Source organism: Oncorhynchus mykiss, chromosome 12 (assembly GCF_057628025.1).
Source record: "Oncorhynchus mykiss isolate SJ-2025 chromosome 12, ASM5762802v1, whole genome shotgun sequence".
NCBI lineage: Eukaryota > Metazoa > Chordata > Actinopteri > Salmoniformes > Salmonidae > Oncorhynchus > Oncorhynchus mykiss.
In genome coordinates, this window is record NC_143033.1 from 62,394,393 (window position 1) to 62,410,758 (window position 16,366).

At 41.6% G+C, this 16,366-nt stretch overlaps 1 protein-coding gene across 1 annotated transcript in view; it reads left to right on the forward strand.

The window, feature by feature from the left end:
* The window catches only part of LOC110537871 (GDNF family receptor alpha-4-like), a 98,554-nt gene that overhangs the window by 32,459 nt on the left and 49,729 nt on the right, over nucleotides 1–16,366 (forward strand). The window contains exon 2 of the mRNA XM_090191386.1: nucleotides 12,557–12,826. Coding sequence (XP_090047512.1) covers nucleotides 12,557–12,826 — 270 coding nt within the window. The remainder of the gene's footprint in view (nucleotides 1–12,556; nucleotides 12,827–16,366) is intronic.

Consider the following 16,366-nt stretch of genomic DNA (forward strand, 5'->3'; position numbering starts at 1 on the left):
TACAATGGTTTTAAGGTCTCTGAACTAGCTGCTTGTGAGTTTTAGAATACAATTTATGGTTCTTCTATTGGTTTTTAAATACATTTTTATTGAATTTCTTTATTTTACCTTTATTTAACCAGGTAGGCCAGTTGAGAACAAGTTCTCATTTACAACTGCGACCTGGCCAAGATAAAGCAAATCATTGCGACAAAAACAACAACACATGGGATAAACAAACGTACAGTCAATAACGTGTAACAGTATAACTTTAGACCGTCCCCTCGCCCATACCCGGGCGTGAACTAGGGACCCTCTGCACACATCAACAACAGTCACCCACCAAGCATCGTTACCCATCGCTCCACAAAAGCCTTGCAGAGCAAGGGGAACCACTACTTCAAGGTCTCAGAGCAAGTGACGTCACCGATTGAAACGCTATTTAGCGCGCACCACCGCTAACTAAGCTAGCCGTTTCACATCCGTTACAAACGCAATAGAAAAATCGGTATACAGTGTGTGCAAATTAAGTAAGGAGGTAAGGCAATAAATAGGACATAGTGGACAAGTAATTACAATTTAGCAACTAACACTGGAGTGATAGATGTGCAGATGAGGATGTGCAAGTAGAAATACTGGTGCGCAAAAAACAAATATGGGATGAGGTAGGTAGTTGGTTGGATGGGAAATTTACAGATGGGTTGTGTACAGCTGCAGCAATCGGTAAGCTGCTCTGACAGCTGATGCTTAAAACTAGTGAGGGAGACATAAGTCTCCAGCTTCAGTGATTTTTGCAATTCGTTCTAGTCATTGGCAGCAGATAACTGTAAGGAAAGGCGGCCAAAGGAGGTGTTGGCTTTGGGGATGACCAGTGAAATATACCTGCTGGAGCGCGTGCTATATGTGGGTGTAGCTATGCTGACCAGTGAGCTGCAATAAGGCAGAGCTTTACCTAGCAAAGACTTATAGATGACCTGTAGCAAGTGGGTATGGCGACGAGTATGTAGCGAGGAATAGCCAACGAGGCCATACAGGTCGCAGTGGTGGGTAGTATATGGGGCTTTGGTGACAAAACGGATGGCACTGTGATAGACTACATCCAATTAGCTGAGTAGAGTGTTGGAGGCTATTTTGTAAATGACATAGCTGAAGGATTGGTAAGATAGTCAGTTTTACGAGGGTATGTTTGGCAGCATGAGTGAAGGAGGGTTTGTTGTGAAATAGGAAGCCGATTCTATATTTAATTTTAGATTGGAGGTGCTTAATATGAGTCTGGTAGGAGAGTTTACAGTCTAGCCAGACACCTAGGTATTTGTAGTTGTCCACATATTCTAAGTCAGAACCGTCCAAAGTAGTGATGCTAGTCGGGCGGGCGGGTGTGGGCAGCGATCGGTTGAAGAGCATGCATTTTGTTTTACTAGCATTTAAGAGCAGTTGGAGGCCACGGAAGGAGTGTTGTATAGCATTGAAGCTCATTTGGAGATTTGTTAAGGGCTTGTAGTAAGCATTTCACGGTAAAGTCTACACTTGTTGTATTCGGCGCATGTGACAAAGTTTGATTTGATTTGCTTTGAGGCCTGCCCCTATACGCCACAAATGGAGCAGATGGAGAGTGAGATCAGTGAAGACCATAACTCGCTGTATCAACCTGAGAGCTCAGAATCAGAATCACAGTGTGCACCAGTAAATACTATCAATCACTTTAGGGAAGCGGGCTGGTGTTCCCGAAAATGGAGATAGAGCAGGCCATTCAACAGCGAATTCAAAGATACACCTATTCATAAAGAGAATCGGAGTGGAATTGTTTTTCCACTGATTTTTTTTAACCCGTTTCAATGGATGTGCTACCTTGTCCCAGTCCTGCTGTATCAACTCGCTCTCAACCTATGAATGCTCAGCTATGACAAGCTATCTGACATTTGCTCACGAGGTGTTGAACTGTTGCACCTTCTATAACCACTGTGTAACGATCTTCTTCATCTGATGAGGAGTATGAAAGATCGGACCAAAACGCAGCGTGGTAAGTGTCCATTTTAATAAAATATAACTGAACACTGAATACAAAATAACCAAAGTGAAACAATGAAAATCGAAACAGTTCTGTATGGTGAAACACAGACACAGAAAACAACTACCCACAACCCATAGTGGGAAAACAGGCTGCCTAAGTATGGGTCTCAATCAGAGACAACGATTGACAGCTGCCTCTGACTGGGAACCATACCAGGCCAAACACATAGAAATCTAACACATAGAACAAAACAGAATGCCCACCCCAACTCATGCCCTGACCAAACTAAAATAGAGACATAAAAAAGGAACTAAGGTCAGGACGTGGTTATTATTTTGATATAAAAATGGGTTTTGTTTAATACATTGAATTATTGATAATTTCCTGTGTTGGATGCTGTGTATTCACTAACTGTCTGAGTGATAGGACATTATTCTAGTTTCTGTAACATATTCTGGTGTGTATTTAATCTGCATCATAACTTCTTAAAGTGGCAATCAGCAGTAGAAACAATAACACAGTGTCTCCCTGCTCATCTTTCGGTAAAAAGCTGAGGGATGGGGCTGGAGAAGTGTAACCACTCTCAAATTCATAGACAGAGGTGTAGATGCAAGGAGGGACCATCCATGATATCAACATTAGTTTTATCTTTATAGCAAGTTTATCTGGTTACGCTTGAACATATTATAGTGTACAAGCTAACTAATACTATTTTTACTTTAGGCGTTAGATCTATGTCTTTAAACAAATGACAGCAGGCTAGAATAGATTAGTAAATTTACTGGTTTTATTCAAACTCAAACCCTATGTCAATGCCGTTGCTTCTGGGTATGCACGATTTATGGAAGAAACGACACACACAGGGATGAGACGCTGTACACCTCGTCCAATTCTCCCTTGTGCCCATCGGGTGAACAAACAAAATCATAACAAAAGTTAGTCTGATACCGAAACTAAATCACAATGTATTTATAATGAGCACGCCCCATTATTGGTTAGAATGAGATTTCATGATTCATGACTGCATTTCGAACTCCGGTCGTCTAATAATTATCATCGTGCCAAACAGCGCTGGTGATAAACATTGTTACAGGATAGTGATTATATATATTTAGCACCTAGCCACTACTGATATTAACATTTAAATGTATAATCAAGCAAAATTTCACCAATTATTTAACTGGTATATTGGCTGCTGACTGGTCGAGTAACCTCTTCTGCCAGGAAGTCCTTCATAAGGATTGGTGACACGTCCAATAAATACATTGCCATCCAGACAGGCCGACAGGAACCTCTGACTGGATGTAATACAGCCACCATCTCTCTACAACACACATACATACTCTAGCCATTATCTGGCAGCATCCCCACTCACACCAGTGTGTGTTTGGCTACGCCGACCCTCTAGCTGAGGTGTTTCAGGCGGCATGTCTGTGTAGCTACTGCTACGAGAACAAACTCGTTGATCTTGGGCAACGATCGGCTCAAACATGAATGGCTTCAGTAGGTTTATTGGCTCCCTAACTAATATGATTAAATTCTTTGTAAAAACGAATTCTCAGACTCTGAGCTACTCTGTAATTCAGCCATTTTTGGGAGTTCCAAAATCTTCTCTCCTGCCAGTGACGCAACAATGCCAATATGGCAATTTACAATTACAGTTAGCTGACGTTCTAAATCCATTATGACAAAGCAAAAACAGGTTTTTGGACATTTTCGCAAATATATTCAAATAAACAACTGAAATATGACATTTCCATAAGTCCCCTTTAATATTAGTCAAATTATTGAGCATGTCCTCAAAACTCAAATAAGTATCAGAAATAGTCCATATTTAGCATATCAAAAGCATAACAAGATCCTGATATGGACCTCAGTCAAAAGCATTGTATGTGCTGAAAAATATACTATGTAGGCCTACTGTCAGTGTTTGTTATCATATAGAGATGTCCACATAGGCCTATCTTGGGATATCTAATGAGTCAATATCAGGCCATACTATATAATGTATGATATCTTGACGGAATCCAAACATGATTTGTGCATGAAAGAAAAATATGAATTTCATATTTGTCAAATTATTGAGCATGTGCTGAAAACCCAGAAATGTGTTAGAAATTGTCCTTATTTTCAGCATTTCAAAAAGCATATCAAGATCCGGATATGATCTTAGCTTAATATATTGAATGTGCTGAGAAAACGTAGGTACAGTGCCTTGCGAAAGTATTCGGCCCCCTTGAACTTTGCGACCTTTTGCCACATTTCAGGCTTCAAACATAAAGATATAAAACTGTATTTTTTTGTGAAGAATCAACAACAAGTGGGACACAATCATGAAGTGGAACGACATTTATTGGATATTTCAAACTTTTTAAGTTAAATACAATCCACCTGTGTGTAATCAAGTCTCCGTATAAATGCGCCTGCACTGTGATAGTCTCAGAGGTCCGTTAAAAGCGCAGAGAGCATCATGAAGAACGAGGAACACACCAGGCAGGTCCGAGATACTGTTGTGAAGAAGTTTAAAGCCGGATTTGGATACAAAAATATTTCCCAAGCTTTAAACATCCCAAGGAGCACTGTGCAAGCGATAATATTGAAATGGAAGGAGTATCAGACCACTGCAAATCTACCAAGACCTGGCTGTCCCTCTAAACTTTCAGCTCATACAAGGAGAAGACTGATCAGAGATGCAGCCAAGAGGCCCATGATCACTCTGGATGAACTGCAGAGATCTACAGCTGAGGTGGGAGACTCTGTCCATAGGACAACAATCAGTCGTATATTGCACAAATCCGGCCTTTATGGAAGCGTGGCAAGAAGAAAGCCATTTCTTAAAGGTATCCATAAAAAGTGCCGTTTAAAGTTTGCCACAAGCCACCTGGGAGACACACCAAACATGTGGAAGAAGGTGCTCTGGTCAGATGAAACCAAAATTGAACTTTTTGGCAACAATGCAAAGCGTTATGTTTGGCGTAAAAGCAACACAGCTGAACACACCATCCCCACTGTCAAACATGGTGGTGGCAGCATCATGGTTTGGGCCTGCTTTTCTTCAGCAGGGACAGGGAAGATGGTTAAAATTGATGGGAAGATGGATGGAGCCAAATACAGGACCATTCTGGAAGAAAACCTGATGGAGTCTGCAAAAGACCTGAGACTGGGACGGAGATTTGTCTTCCAACAAGACAATGATCCAAAACATAAAGCAAAATCTACAATGGAATGGTTCAAAAATAAACATATCCAGGTGTTAGAATGGCCAAGTCAAAGTCCAGACCTGAATCCAATCGAGAATCTGTGGAAAGAACTGAAAACTGCTGTTCACAAATGCTCTCCATCCAACCTCACTGAGCTCGAGCTGTTTTGCAAGGAGGAATGGGAAAAAAATTCAGTCTCTCGATGTGCAAAACTGATAGAGACATACCCCAAGCGACTTACAGCTGTAATCGCAGCAAAAGGTGGCGCTACAAAGTATTAACTTAAGGGGGCTGAATAATTTTGCACCCACAATTTTTCAGTTTTTGATTTGTTAAAAAAGTTTGAAATATCCAATAAATGTCGTTCCACTTCATGATTGTGTCCCACTTGTTGTTGATTCTTCACAAAAAAATACAGTTTTATATCTTTATGTTTGAAGCCTGAAATGTGGCAAAAGGTCGCAAAGTTCAAGGGGGCCGAATACTTTCGCAAGGCACTGTATATTCAATGTATACACTCAGTATTTGTCATGAAGAGAGAAAATAGGATGTCACATATCTCAGGATATTGAAGGAGTCCATATCTGGCCATAGGAAATGTCCATGTGTGATATTCAGAGTGATCCCTATATCATTTATGTCTAAAAGGAACATCTGGATTTAGAATTTGTCAGGATATGGTGCATATCCACAAAACTAGTGTCATGTAAATATATCCTCTGATATGGACCCTTTTCCTCCAGTGTTGAACTTTAAAACAAATTGTCAATACAGCTGCATTTCTAAGTGAAGTAAGCATGTAGTTCTTAGCTGATTCAAATGTTTTTAATACGTCTTGACATTTTGAGTGAGTTGAAGTCTGCTCAACTTAGTATTTTTTGTGAACTCAACACATGTACCAAATTTAGTTGACTTGACTAGATAAAACAAGTCATTTTGACTGAATCTCATTATCTTTTTAGCTAAAGGAGACATATTGAGCATCCAATTATCAATTCAGACCCTGACATTATTGCTTGAGATCCAATCATCATGATGTTCTTGCCAGTAGAACACAACGTTAGAAAGCTACAGAGACAGGATGGCTATATTACATTTTTGCTACCTGTTGGTTCCCTCTGTTCCCTTACCATTGTCTGGGCATTTAAAACTGTCTTCATATTTAATTATATTTAACCTCGCTGTTGAGCCCAACACTTTTCCATTTATCTAGTGTCAGTCAGTTTGATGGCTTTGTATTTGAGTGAGAATGAGTATGTTTACTTAATATTCCATCTGTGATGAGAGCGAATGTGATTAAGTGTTTAAATGCTGACTGACTCCCCCTCAGATTTTGCATCAGCAGTCGGTTTACCTGTGTCAATTGAAAACAGGGCTGCGGACCGGTGGTCCACCATAGTTTTGTAAGATCCTAAGGGAAATAATTCCTTGAATTAAATGTCAGACTTTTGAAATTGCAGCCTGTCGGTTTTGAAAGAGTTGAGATTGGAGGTGAAAACCATGGACCTCTTCCTGTCCCTTCTGGGCTAAATTTTTTTTTAGTAACTTCCATCATAGTGTTGTTTTATTGGAGTTGTTTTGTTTCACGTTTCTTTCAACTTCTCTTGCATCAGTAAACATGAAGAGGTACAGTTGATATCTTTCGGATGAAATGTTTGTGTCCACTAGGTATCCCTCTCATCTTTATTTCCAAAAAATCTAAAATTATTTCTGACAGGATGCATCCCTTTTTTATCCCTTTTTAGTGCCTGAAATTTTGGAGATGTGAGCCAAAGAAACTGAGGAAAACAGGGGGAAGAGTACACAAAATACATAATTGAAAACGGGAGACAGAGCCTGGAAGTGAGCTGTAAGAAGACATTGCTGGCAAAGCTATGATGGATGCAGCTGTCTAATTTCATTGTGGTTGCAACACAGCATTAATGCCAGGCAGGATGAATGGGCTCCACTAACTGAACAGGTTTTATATTCACCACTATGCATGTATTTAATTTATTTTCTTATTATTTTATTAAACATAAATGTGGCCTTAATCTCCATGGTATTTAATTACTATGGGGCCATTACAATGTTTGCCTACAAGCACAGTGAATAAAATACAGTCTTATCAGTAGGCACAGCCCAAAGTATATATACCAGGCCATGGCACCAAATCGTTTTTCACCTAAATTAATCCAGTGACATTTATTTTCATGAAGGGCTCTTCAGTTAATCAAATCAATTAAACCAGTCAAGTGGACTCATTGTGGTTGTTGATATAAAAGTCTGACTGGAAATGTTTGGCTCCAAATAACAAATCGGATCAGTACTGTCTGGCCTATACCAAGAAATCTGATATCTTTGATGGACAGCAGCCTAAATATATGAAATGGCGTAATAGCAACAATATACAGACATACCGTTAATCCTTTGACCCAACAGGCCCAGCTGTCTTCACTCTGGTCGCTCAGTAATTGTATCTATCTACAAAGTCATAGGACATCAATGCTGGCATTGGAAATGCTGTATAACCTTGTAATGATTGAGATTGGAGTGGTGCTGCCGGATTTCTCCAGTGTTCCAGGAAAGGGAACAAACCATTACCGGCTGGAGGGCACCTGTCTCTGGAAGATTCAGTGGATTTACAACAGCTGCTCTATGCAGGATAGGCTGCCACCTTCGCTCACCGCTACTTGATTCATTATTTAAGCCTCAGGGAAGAGAAGGCAAATGGTTATTGCAAATCCTAAATGCACAGAACAAGTCTTCCCCCTCGTCCAACATTGTGATATGTCCAATGTGGTCTTAGTCACAAATTATTATATTGCAGTTATGCTCTTTATTTTGGTTTGGTGATGGTGACAAAGCCATGCAGTGCAATCGAAGCGTTACTATAACTGTGACTGACTCTGACCAGGATTTGACATTTAAGCACTCTACTAAAGTGTTACAGGGGGAGAAACCCCAAATTTACCCCAGACCTCGCTAGTACAGCTACCCTCTAGGTCAGCAAAGGTACATGACACGAGCCACCAAGTTCCTTCACCCACCTCATTATTGTGAAGTCTCTGACATGCTGTCGGGTGGATCTGTAAAAGAGTTCTGCCTCTGTCATCACTCCAGACTCAATCCCACCAATTCCCATAGCTTGTTAGGCCCTAATTAATTGGATTGAAAGAATGTCAGTAAGCATTTGACAGGTCTGTGTTGAGTGGCGGCTAACACAGGCCCACTGCCAGGGATCTGCCCCTGGAGAAGAACCACTCCATATTAGGCCCATTGACTCTCTCTCCCTTTCTCAGAGGCAGGGGATTTAACACAGACTTTGTGTTAACCAGTCAAATGAAGCGGCACTGGCCGTCCTTTGTTTGCTAATGATTTTCTTGAAGGGTTTGCAACATAGGCATCGACAATTATGGTCTGGACGACTGGTCATAATGATTGTAATATTAGAGGCCTTTCTTTCAGAGCACTAGTCCTTCATGCAAGAACAAAGTTTGTTGATAAAAGTTCAACAGATTTGGTGTAATTTTTCACAAATTGATACTTTAATTGCACTGTAAAGTCAGTGCTTCTGCTCTTCTCTAAAGGTGTGAGGAGGAATGACATTTCACAGATAGGGAGTAAGCCATGCCTGCCCAATCCCATGGCCCATATGCTGTGCATTGCTTCCATCCATATAAGGCAGAAGTTGAGGAAGTTTGGGAGGCCCTCGTGCCATCCTCTGTCACCCATTGAGTTAGATTCGAGTTAGATTCGATAACATTACCGGTCGGAGCTGTGACCTCATGTGGGAAAAAGCCTTTGGCAAACACTCCTTTCATCAGCCTCCCAAAAAATGGGCAGTGGAAACTACAAGAGCCCGAGTCTCAGTCCCAAGCAGCTTTGTTATTGCAGTTGATTCTTTGCAGTTGCAGTTGACTCTTTGCAGTTGATTCATTGCCCTGCAGATCCTATGGCCTGCATCGTAATAAGCCTGCACCTGATATTTCTTTCAGTGCCTGAGCCATGTTGGAGGGAGGCAGCAGTGTAGATTCAGAGAACCGGCTTCTGCTTGAGATTACCTGCCTCAGTAGTCTTGTACATGCCCTTTGAACCTGAGAAACCTGTTTGAGGTTAGACACAACATATTGCGGTGCTGTTTGAAACATAAGATAATCTTGAAACTGTTGTAGCTTTCTCCCATCTCTATAAAGCCATTGGTGAAGTAGCAAACCTTCCAGACTGGTGTTCCTGCTACTGAGACTGAGAGAAAGATCAGCAGTCTTGATTGATGTGAGAAAACAAACTAACAAAGCCCAAAAGTTCAGCATATCTCGTTGATATTTGCTTGCTGGCATTTTATGAGGCAGGTTTTAAAACAGGAAGAAACATGGCAGGTAAATTTAGCTTGCTGGCTAGCTAGCATTAGCTTAGATTCTTGCTGAGAGCTCTTTCTTTACCACATTTGATGACTCGCTGTGGACAGTGATAGACATGAATTTCACTAGTCTGTCTGTTTCAATGATGCGGTTACGCAAGAGGCAAAACTAAAACAAGTGAAATACTCCCATATGTTCCACATTTTACCTGCTGTTTCCAAGGCTGGATGGAAACAACTATATTTGTGAGAGATCATTGAGTTTGCTTGTGACCTACCTAGCTATCTAGCTGCGGAGATGCACAAAGCAAGCTAACAATGAGTTTTCTCTCCAGTAAATAAAATGTGTGTGTTAGTATTGTCTCTGCGGCAAGTACCTGCGGTAAAATCGAGATAAACAACTCCGGGCTGTGCCATTCAATAAAAGTAAAGGCTACCTTTTTTCAGGGATTACGCTTCAGCAACATTCCAGGGAGCCATATCACACCATGTTGTGGTACAGTGCATTCGGAAAGTATTTAGACCCCTTAACGTTTTCCACATTTTGTTACATTACAGGCTTATTCTAAAATTGATTAAATGAAAAAATGTTTCTCATCAATCTACACACAACACACCATAATGACAAAGTGAAAACAGGTTTTTAGAATTTTTTGCAAATTTATAAAAAATGAAAAACATAAATACCTATTTACGTACATATTCAGACCCTTTGCTATGAGACTCATAATTGAGCTCAGGTGCATCCTGTTTCCATTGATCCTCCTTGAAATGTTTCTACAACTTGATTGGAGTCCATCTGTGGTAAATTCAATTGATTGGACATGATTCTGAGAAGCGCACACCTGTCTATATAAGGTCCCACAGTTGAGATTGCATTTCTGATCAAAAACCAAGTCATGAGGTTGAAGGAATTGTCCGTAGAGCTCCAAGACAGGATTGTGTCGATGCACAACTCTGGGCAAGGGCACCAAAACATTTCTGCAGCATTGACGGTCCCCAAGAACACAGTGGCCTCAACCATTCTTAAATGGAAGAAGTTTGGAACCACCAAGACTCTTCCTAGAGCCAAACTGAGCAATCGGAGGAGAAGGGCCTTGGTCAGGGAGGTGACCAAGAACCCGATGGTCACTCTGACAGAGCTCCAGAGTTCCTTTGTGGAGATGGGGGAACCTTCTAGAAGGACAACCATCTCTACAGCACTCCACCAATCAGGCCTTTATGGTAAAGTGGCCAGATGGAAGCCACTCCTCTGTAAAAGGCACATGACAGCCCGCTTGGAGTTTGCCAGAAGGCACCTAAAGACTTTCAGACTATGAGAAACAACATTCGCTGGTCTAATGGAACCAAGATTACAGTTTTAGGCCTGAATGTCAAGAGTCATGTCTGGAGGAAACCTGGCACCAACCCTACGGTGAATCATAGTGGTGGCAGCATCATGCTGTTGGAAGGTTTTTCAGTGGCAGGGACTGTGAGACTAGTCAGGATCAAGGGAAAGATGAACGGAGAAAAGTACAGAGAGATCCTTGATGAAAACCTGCTCCAGAGCACTCAGGACCTCAGGCTGGGTTGAAGGTTCACCTTCCAACAGGACAATGACCCTAAGCACACAGCCAAGGCAACACAGGAGTGGCTTCGGGACAAGTCTCTGAATGTCCTTGAGTGGCCCAGCCAGAGCCTGGACTTGAACCCAATCGAACATCTCTGGAGAGACCTGAAAATAGCTATGCAGCGAAGCTCCCCATCCAATCTGACAGCGCTTGAGAGAATTTGCAGAGAAGAATGGGAGAAACTCCCCAAATACAGGTGTGCCAAGCTTGTAGCGTCATACCAAAGACTCAAGGCTGTAATCGCTGCCAAAGGTGCTTCAACAAAGTACTGAGTAAAAGGTCTGAATATTTATGTAAATGTGAAATTTCAGTTTTGTTTTTTATAAATTAGCCAACATTTCTAAAAACCTGTTTTTACTTTGTGACTGTGGGATATTGTGTGTAATTGATGAGGGGAATAAAACTATAATACATTTTTGAATAAAGCTGTAAGATAACTAAATGTGGATAAAATGAACAGTGTCGCGTGTCCTGGCGAGAAGGCAAACTTTTCTAGCTATGGCAGGCAAAATCGGGCATCATCATTCATTTGGATATATCCAAATGAATATCAATAGAAAACTGCTTAAACAAACGCATTACAAAACCCCATAATGACAAAGCAAAAACAGGTTTGTAGAAATGTTTGTTCTTGGGGACTTTCAATGCTGCAGACATTTTTGGGTACCCTTCCCCAGATCTGTGCCTCGACACAAACCTGTCTCTGAGCTCTGTGAACAATTCCTTCGACATCCTGGCTTGGTTTTGCTCTGATATACACTGTCAACTGTGGGACTCTCACATGTGCTCCCTCTCTGGCCTCTAGGTCATCAGGCTGCTCATTATGGCGCACACCTGTCACCATCGTTACTCGCAGCTGTGCGTCATCAGACTCACCTGGAATCCATCACTTCCCTGATTACCTTCTCTATATATGTCACTCCTTTTGGTTCCTTCCCCAGGCATTATTGTTTCTGTTTCAGTTTCTTGTCAGTGCATTGTTCGTGTTTCTTGTGTATCTTTTGTATTATGTTACGTTTTATTTATTTAAACACTCACTCCCTGAACTTGCTTCCCGACTCCCAGCGCACATCGGTACAGAATAACACCTCACCTAAGGGAAGCGTCAGGAAGTACTTTTTATTTTTTGTGTCAGAGTAATGACGTCAGGTCCAAGAACTGCTACATCCGGGAACTGCTACAGGCTATCATGTCTCAGCCTGATCCCCAGGCTCCCCTGCCTCAGCCGGCTCATAGGGCTTTCATCATGCCTTAGCCGGATGGCCAGGCTCCCCTGCCTCAGCCAGCTTGTCTGGCTTTCATGTCTCCTCCGGATCGCCAGGCTCCCCTGCCTCCTCCGGCTCGCCAGGCTCCCCTGCCTCAGCCAGCTTGTCTGGCTTTCATGTCTCCTCCGGATCGCCGTGCTCCCCTGCCTCAGCCGGCTCGTCGGGCTTTCATGCCTCCTCCAGATCGCCAGGCACCCCTGCCTCAGCTGGCTCGTCAGGCTTTCATGCCTTAGCCGGATCGCCGGGCTCCCCTGCCTCAGCCGGCTCGTCAGGCTTTCATGCCTCCTCCAGATTGCCAGGCACCCCTGCCTCCACCGGCTCGTCAGGTTCTCATGCGTCAGCCGGGTCGCCAGGCTCCCCTGCCTCAACCAATCTGTCAGCGTCCCACGCCCCAGCTGACTCGACAGGTTCCCGTGCCTCAGGTGGAGTGACAGGTTCTCGCGCATCAGCAGTGTTGACCGGTCCGCTCCTGAATCACGGGTTTGTCCCCTTTGACCGCGTCCTGCGCTGGAGCCGCGCGTCGAGAAGGGGGTACTGTCACGTATACTCCCTCTCCGGCCTCTAGGTCATCAGGCTGCTGATTATCCCGCACACCTGTCACCATCGTCTCACGCACCTGCGCCTCATGACACTCACCTGGACTCCATCACCTCCGTGATTATCATCCCTATATCTGTCACTCCCCTTGGTTTTTTTCCTCAGGTGTTATTGACTCTATTTTCATGTCAGTGTGTTGTTTGTGTTACATGTTTGTTTCATTGATTTATTTGAAACACACACCCTGAGCTTGTTTCCCAACTCTAAGCGCACATCGATGCAGGGACCATATATAGACAGGTTTGTGCTTTTCCAAATCATGTCCAATCATTTGAATTTACCACAGGTGGTCTCCAATCAATTTGTAGAAACATCTCAAGGATGATCAATGGAAACAGGATGCACGTGAGCTCAATTTCGAGTCTCATTGCAAAGGGTCTGAATACTTATGTAAATAAGTAATTTCTGTTTTTTATACATTTGCAAAAAAAAACACTTCCCTGTTATTGCTTTTTCATTATAGGGTATTGTGTGTAGATTGAGGATTTGTTTTTTAATCCATTTACGAATAAAGCTGTAATGTAACAAAATGTGGAAAAAGTCAAGGGTTGCACAATGGACTGTATAGACTGAACAATGAACGAACGACTGGGTTGCATCTCTAGCAACCAAAATATGAGAAAGTAGGAAGTGGCTAATAAAAATACATTCAAAAACGACAAATTATACTGGTAAATTTGTGGTTGAGTATTGTTTTATTTGGGAACTGTGGTATAAGTGGGATAAATGCCTCCTTTCTTTACATTACCTTGGAAAAATTTACTTTGCAAAGGGACACGGTTCCACCTTGTCCCACTCCATCGTCCATTAATGTACAGGACGTCGGCATTTATCACTTACATACAGTTGAAGTCAGAGGTTTACATACACTTAGGTTGGAGTTATTAAAACTCATTTTCAACCACTCCACATATTTCTTGTTAACAAACTATAGTTTTGGAAAGTCCGTTAGGACATCTACTTTGTGCATGACACACGTAATCTTTCCAACAATTGTTTACAGATAGATTATTTCACTTATAATTAACTGTATCACAATTCCAGTGGGTCAGAAGTTGACAAACACTAAGTTGACTGTGCCTTTAAACAGCTTGGAATATTCCAGAAAATGATTTCATGGCTTTAGAAGCTTCTGATAGGCTAATTGACATAATTTGAGTCAATTGGAGGTGTACCTGTGGAATTATTTCAAGGCCTACCTTCAAATTCAGTGCCTCTTTGTTTGACATCATGGGAACATCAAAAGAAATCAGCCAAGAGCTCCACAAGTCTGGTTCATCCTTGGCAGCAATTTCCAAATGCCTGAAGCTACTGTGTTCATCTGTACAAACAATAATATGCAAGTATAAACACCATGGGACCACGCAGCCGTCATACCGCTCAGGAAGGAGACGCGTTCTGTCTCCTAAAGATGAACGTGCTTTGGTGCGAAAAGTGCAAATCAATCCCAGAACAACAGCAAAGGACCTTGTGAAGATGCTGGAGGAAACAACAAAAGTATCTGTATCCACAGTAAAACAAGTCCTATATCTACATAACCTGAACGGCCGCTCAGCATGGAAGAAGCCACCGCTCCAAAACCGCCATTAATAAAAGCCAGACTACGGTTGGCAACTGCACATGGGGACAAATATTATATTTTTTTGAGAAATATCCTCTGGTCTGATGAAACAAAAGTAGAACTGTTTGCCATAATGACCATCGTTATGTTTGGAGGAAAAAGGGGAGGCTTGCAAGCCGAAGAACACCATCCCAACCGTGAAGCAATGGGGTGGCAGCATCATGTTGTGGGGGTGCTTTGCTGCAGGTGCACTTCAGAAAATACATGGCATCATGAGGCAGGAAAATTATGTGGATATATTGAAGCAACATCTCAAGACATCAGTCAGGAAGTTAAAGCTTGGTCGCAAATGGGTCTTCCAAATGGACATTGACTCCAAGCATACTGTCAAAGTTGTGGCAAAAGGGCTTAAGGACAACAAAGTCAAGGTATTGGAGTGGCATCAGAAAGCCCTGACCTCAATCCTATAGAAAATTTGTGGGCAAAACTGAAAAAGTGTGTGCGAGCAAGGAGGTACCTTGACTCAGTTACACCAGCTCTGTCAGGAGGAATGGGCCAAAATTCACCCAACTTATTGTGGGAAGCTTGTGGAAGGCTACCCGAAATGTTTGACCCAAGTTAAATAATTTAAAGGCAATGCTACCAAATACTAATTGAGTGAATGTAAACTTCTGACCCACTGGGAATGTGATGAAAGAAATAAAAGCTGAAGTAAATCATTCTCTCTACTTTTATTCTGACATGTCATATTCTTAAAATAAAGTGGTGATCCTAACTGACCTAAGACGGGGAATTTGTACTCGGATTAAATGTCATGAATTGTGAAAAACTGAGTTGAAATGTATTTGGCTAAGGTGTATGTAAACTTCCGAATTCAACTGTATACCATGGCTTTCAGACAATCAGCATCCAGAAGCCAAACTACCCATTTTATAATGTCACTGCCCATCTTGCTGTCTTATAGTAAAGGATTCTAAGTTCTAATACAACTGTAATGTATTGTGCATGTCATAATGTACTGGAGGCTACATTCTTTTTTTAAATGATTTATCCACATGCCCACAGATGAAGTCTACAGTACATCAAGAAGATTTTATAAGGTTTCACATAGGAATAGGATTATCTGTATGAATTTAAATTGACAACACATCCTTTGCATCATTAAAAAGTACTGAATGAAGAATGAAGACTCTCATATTAAGGAGTATTATACATACAGACAACTTTGAACTCTCATATACATTCAAGTTTGAATACCCAGAATCCTTGAAAGGCTGCAGAGGCCTCAAATACATATGAGCTTTAGCCTTGACAAGTCTTGTATTCATGGCCAAAGGACCCATGTGGGAAAGCATTAAGCAATCTATGTGATTATCATAAAAATTCTAATATCGAGGCTATTGAAATTAAACCAACTAACCTGTCGGCTGCAGTACAGAAAACAATTTTATAGATTTAATTTGAATAGAAGACCTTGTTTGAATTGATTTTTATTGTATTTACTTTCTCCCAACCAACTCTTATCTGGTCACTTGGGACTTCAGATATTTATTATGTCATAATATTTGCATGCACGCTCCCTTGTGTATTTATTTGGACATTGAAGCTAAAACTTTGAATTTGGCTCTTTACTCCAGCATCTTGCATTTGAGATCAAATATTTTATATGAGGGAACAGTACAGAATGTAAACTTATTTTTGATGGTATCTGTCATGTTGTTGTAAGAATTATCGGACCAAGGTGCAGCGTGATATGGTTTCCACATGTTTATTAACTGAAACACACAAAAACAATAAAGAATGA